Source organism: Phycodurus eques, chromosome 13 (genome assembly GCF_024500275.1).
Source record: "Phycodurus eques isolate BA_2022a chromosome 13, UOR_Pequ_1.1, whole genome shotgun sequence".
NCBI classification, from domain to species: domain Eukaryota; kingdom Metazoa; phylum Chordata; class Actinopteri; order Syngnathiformes; family Syngnathidae; genus Phycodurus; species Phycodurus eques.
The window spans coordinates 12,574,384-12,580,383 of record NC_084537.1 but is presented as its reverse complement, the minus strand read 5'-3'; the positions used below and the strand labels follow the sequence as shown (position 1 = coordinate 12,580,383).

Here is a 6,000-nt window from a genome sequence, read left to right as displayed (position 1 = left end):
CTGCACATTTGACACAATTTGGAGCCAAATTGCTTCACAGCACATCCTGCATGTGGGGACTCAGTTCTCAGTTTTTTAAAAGCTAGTAACAGCTGTTTAACAGGCCTCCATCTTTTTCTTTTCTGTAGCGCTTGTCCTCATTAGGGTTGGGGTGAGCTGCGGCCAGACAAACGCAGGGCACAACAAGCGTTCACACTCACATCTATGAACAACTTAGCAGGGGTGTCAAACACATGGACCACGGGCCAGAACAGGCGCGTCGGGCGCCTTTTCATACAATGACAGGCAACTAAAAAGTGCCTGCCATAGTTAAAATCAATCCCATCCCGCCACTCATGCGCACACACCCGCAAGTTAAAATAATAATAACAATAATGATGTAATCATCTAATGACCTACGGCCGGGAACGCAGGTGAGGAAACACCATCTCGAGGAGCCGTCTGCACCAAGAGCAGACAACAGATCGCCGCCACAGGACGCTGGCGTGGAGCCCCAGTGCGCGGAAGAGGAGCCACGTGGCGACTGAGGCCATGGCCATGGTCCATCACAGTTCCCAGTGCAGAGGGAGGAAACACTGAAAGAGAATACAATTATCAGAAACATACACAAAACATATGTATGTATAGAAAACCCAATGTTCAATGAGCCGACCAAAAACTGAAACAAATAGCATTAAGATCAAATATAAATAATCATAAAAGAATGAAAATAAAAAGTTTAAAAGGAAATAAAACAATTTCAATGTAAGTTCTACTAAAATAACAATTGAAGGCTAAATTTAAAAAGGTGGGTCTCGAGCCTATTAAAAGTATGAAAGTTTTCTGCAATTCTGCATGTGGGGATAGAGAACATTAACTGTAGTTTTTCCATAAAAGTAACTACTGTTACTAAATTTGTCCACTGGGCGTCGCATTGACGACCACGTAAAAAGACCACTGACCACTGACATTCCGAAATTGGCTGTTACTCAACATTTGACACATGATACTGATGCACTTGTGAAGGCTAAAAGATGGAAAGTTTCAGGCGCAAGGTAAGCCTACTTCACATCAAATTCTGTGCCACTACAGTTCTGTGAAAATGAACAACTGGAGATTCAAGTCCTGTAGGGTCACCAAACTATGGCCCGCGGACTACAGGCGGCGAGCTCTGTTCTTTAATCCGGGTCATTCGGCATTTACTATACTAGATACATTTACACTAGGCTAAGTAATATTTGTTGCATTAATATAACGTTTTTCCCTAAAATGGATTAAAATGTATTGATTCATTGTTTCCAATTTATCTGTTAACAATTTGTTCATTTGTTTGGAACAATTTTACATAGCATTCAACATTTAAAAAATATAATTGAGTAATAAATAAAAAAGCTATTTTATTAAGTTTACATAAACACCTTACACTTTTTTATTTTATTAATTGGTTAATTAAAACATTTAAAAATAACAGAAAATGAGCATTAATCATTTTATAGAATTCTTTTTTTTGCCTGTTTTTCCTCCGATCAGTGAGTTAAAATGCATTTGTTAATTTAGCAAATATGTATGAATTGTTATAAAGATAAATATTCATAAAACAATTTCACATATTTAAAATATTACATTAATAACATATTTTAAAATGAGGATGAATTTTATTTTTTTTTAAAACATTTTAGAGATTTCACGTACCCCCCCGCCCCCACCTCCACGAATGATCTGGCACATCTGTTCATTTCATAAACGTTTGCACACCGGCGCTCTAAAATCTACTTAAGTATAAAAGAAGAACTTAATTTTTACACAAGAAAAAAACAAGTGTTTCCTGTCAGAAAATGTAATTATTTTTTTTACCAAAGCCGCCATTCAGACCATAAACCTACCCAGGAAATAGAAAGTTCAGATATCTACTTTCAAATGTAGGAAGTTGAAGCAAAAATTCGTCAGAAAAATATTTAAAGTACAGATACCTGAAAAATCCACTTTACAGGAACGAAGTATTTCTATTTCATTACTCTCCATGTGAATCCACCTAGAAAATAATGGGAAAAGAAAATCCTGCAGACATTTATTCAAATTGACTTTTTGCTTTTATTCACATTTCATATCTGACAACTGCACCGTCTCGCCATACATTCTACATGTGAAGGACACGCCGCTCATGTTTCATAATAATCATAATAATAATAACAACAATCATAATAATAAAAGCAGCATTGAAGAAAAATGGTTACACTTTCCTCTCTTCATCACCAGCATCTTTGTAATAAATTTACCTGAATGTAACAATGATTAGTTAAAAAAAATAACAACAAAGAACTATTGACATCAGAATCAAACTCCACACTCACAATAATATTAATAAGAACACAAACTCAGATGTAAAAAAAAAAAAAAAAAAAAAAAAAAAAAAAAAGAAAAGTGACTCAAGCATTTTATTTTCAGAAATGAAACATGATTGGTATACAGTGTGTTTGTGCGCGTGGGTGTTTAATGATCATGTGCATTCTCAGTCTTAAACTGCTACGGTGCAAGAGGTCATTTTTGCAAGTTCCACTCTAAGACTTTAATCAGTTGTGGAAGAAGCAGAGCCGCTCTGTGGCTTGTTGTCATTCACACAAGTTCCAGCAGGTTCAATAAGCATCTGTACTGCCATTATTAGCATGCTAGCACTACACTGCAATGGGGGTCTCGACCGCGGAGTACAGACAAATTCTACTGTGTGTACATACATATTGTATGTATGTGTGTGTGTGTGTGTGTGTGTGTGTGTGCGGCTCCACATGGAATACTTTGGTCAAAGTAGGTATCCTGTCCAGTGCAATTTAAGAAACAATAAAGGAATTTATTTTGACTTGTATGATTGAAGCCCCTTTCAGACATGTAGCTGGGTTCAAGAGGAACATCAGAACTCGTTAACATGGTCACTGGAATGTACCTGTACAGAGGATGATTGGAGCCACACCAGGAAAAGATATAAAAATGGTAAAATTAGCAGAAAGTGTTAGGCAAATATAGTCATAATTGAAGAGAGAAAAATATATATTTTACAAGAGAAAAAGTAGTATTTATGAGGAAAAAAATAAAGTTGGTATATTAAAGAGTGGAAAACTGTTTTTTTTTTATTTTACAAAAAAAAAAATAGAATTTTACAAGAATATCCCTCCATTTTCTATAATTTATTCTTTTGTATCACAGGAGACATATAGACAAACAACCATTCACACTCACACCCAATTTAAGTCATCTAGACTAGGTCATTCTCTAAGAGTGGTATGAGTACCACTAGTGGTAGGTACGTGGGTTCCCAAGTTGTAGTACGTGAATTTTTTTTTACCAATTTTAAATGTTCAAACTGTGGATTACGGTACAGTGGTTTCAACTTTTTTTTTTTTTTTTAATCCAGTACAGTTCAGTTGCATTTTAACTTTTATGTTCAATACATTTTTACTGATTCATTAAGGGCAGATTTTTTCTATATACAGAGAAACCTTGTTTTTCATGATTAATACTGTCCAAAAGGTCTAACTAAAACTAAATCACACGAAAACCAAAGCAATATTTCCCCATAGGAAATGATGTCAATTAATCCTATTAATCCATTCCAGACACCTAAAAATATTAACATATTTTAAAGAGAATAACTTTGCTTTAACATACAGAAAACAATGTGAAGTAACTGTATATGACTTATTAAACAGATTAATGAACAGTTAACATCACTTTTACCTTTTATTGAAAGTAATATTGAGATTCAAGTCAATGCAAGTCATGGTCCCTATGACCATGTTATTGTCCATTTGTACCCTCTATAGGTAAAAAGGTTATACAGCAGTTAAGCAGTGAATTACGCAGTTCAGTCAGTAAGCCATCTGTGTGCAAAAGCCCAACATTTTCTAAACTGGTAAAAGGTTTGAGAACCACTGATCTACTGGTTTCTATTTTTTGTTCCTACAATAATAAAATTGTGATATGAGAAAATTGTATATTGATTTTTTTTGTCATATTATGAAAATAAGTCATATCCATAACACAACACGGTGTCAGTTTTTTTGTCAATACTTGAAAGTTTACATTCTAAAAATACAAACTCCCAATATAACAAGAACATTTTTATTTTTTTTCCTGAGGAAAAACATTTGACCAGAGTCAAGTCAAAGTAGTGAAGAAGAAAAAAAACCCTGGGAAAAATGCTGCCCAGATAACGTTTTAAAAAGATAGTAATAGTAAGACAATCTGTAATTTTCTTTTCATTAAAAAGTGATAATTTAACGAATGAATGTCAAAATTCCCATTTCAATGTAAATGTGACACTAAGTTGCCCTTGGGTGTGCCTGTGAGTGTGAACGGTTGTTTGGCTGTATGTGCCCTTTGATTGGCTGGCGAGCAGTCCAGGGTGCACCTCCACCATTCGGTGATTGGCTGCAGCTCAGCCACAGAGGACAAGCGCTACAGAAAATGGATGGGTGGACGTAAATGCAACAGTGCACTATTAATATATGCCATATAATATATACTGTATAGTAAACAAATCTGTCCCAAAAATATTTTTTTAAACTTCTCATAATTTTACTATTTTTTGTCTTTTCCGTGTGGCCCTATTACTCCTTTGTAGTAACGTTTCACACACTCACATGTTTCAGAACATATCAAATATGTCACTTTTTTTCAAAGACCCTAAAAACAAAACGTAATGATCAGACAAGCAGCCTGTTTCAATCGATTTAATACTTTCACTAATAATGCATTTTAAAAAATCTACTAAAATTCTATTTTGTGTTATTTTCTTTATTTAGATGAACTATTAAAACATTAAATCCCCTCAAAGGATGAAGACATAATGGCAAATAAGTTAAAAAAAAAAAACAAAATGCATTACTTCGTGTTGAAATGAGTCTCAATGTAAAACATAAAAGTCTTAGCTACATGACACCAGCCGTGTAACATGTCTGCAAAGGGGCTTCAACGCAGATCCGAGCAACATGTTGACGCCTTGAACCCAAAGAGAGCTTTTTGGTCGCTGAGATTAGAAAACATTTGTGCTCCGATCCTCTTGTCGCGTGTGTCAGTGCTCGCTGACTTGTCAAGAAGGCCTCCAGGGTAGGATTAGTGTGCTTTTCTCTGCACAGTTTCTATTCTCATCACTAGGTGGCGACAGTCACCTACATCCCACTTCCCTCCACCCCGCCGTGTCAATAATTTATTCCAAGTCCAAAATGAAAGAAGAGCAACTCCAGACATTGCTCTCCTTATGTGTCAGTGAGTCCACCTGTAGCACGTTAGCTCGTGACCACCCCCCTCATCCTGGTTTGTTTCCTTCAAATGCTTCCTTCCTGCCCACCTGCTGCTAGGCTGTGTGTGTCCTTGTGGTGCCAGTGGATTCTGCCGGTGTTAGTCACTGGTACTGGAGGTAATTTTTGAGGGACTCGGGCAGAGGGAGGCTCTCGATCTCCCGAAGGCGCTCCCGACCCAACGCCAGGCGGGCCGCTCGGCGACATAGGTCCGTCAGAGGAAGTGGCTCCGCTGAGGGGGGAAGAACAGAGGGGGAAAAGGTTAGAAAGGTCACAGAACAGTGGATGATTTGTGATTGTTTGAAACAAGAAACTAACACACACACGATGGATCTTTAAATAGGCCTGAATGGGGGAGATGAGTAGAGGGCTCAAGCGTGTGATGTTGCACGTTTTAAATATTTACACCTCTTCCACATGACACTTGCAAACATATGGACAATCGAGCCAAATTTTAGTACAAGTGAGCTTGAATTACACCGCCGCTTGAGTGAAGTGTAAAAAAAAAAAAAAAAAATAATAATAATAATAATAATTGGGAGTAATTACGCCCTTCCATGTGGGAAAGGACAGCCACAGTCGCTAATGCACTTTCTGCCGATTATTGAATTTGGACCATCAAACACAAAAATACAAAATGAGTACACTCGCAAGGAGCTAAACTCATGCCAAGTCATTCAAACAAAGAAGCCAAGTTGAGCCAACCCGACTTCAGCTCCTGAAGTTACTA

General features: G+C 36.8%; 1 protein-coding gene across 3 annotated transcripts in view; it reads right to left on the bottom strand.

Annotated features, from left to right (window-relative positions):
• Positions 1–2,081: 2,081 nt before the first annotated feature.
• The window catches only part of spsb4a (splA/ryanodine receptor domain and SOCS box containing 4a), an 85,017-nt gene continuing 81,098 nt past the window's right edge, over positions 2,082–6,000 (bottom strand). For all 3 annotated transcript variants that reach the window (XM_061693919.1, XM_061693920.1, XM_061693921.1), the window contains exon 3: positions 2,082–5,502. In XM_061693919.1, coding sequence (XP_061549903.1) covers positions 5,375–5,502 — 128 coding nt within the window. In that variant the 3' untranslated portion in view covers positions 2,082–5,374. The remainder of the gene's footprint in view (positions 5,503–6,000) is intronic.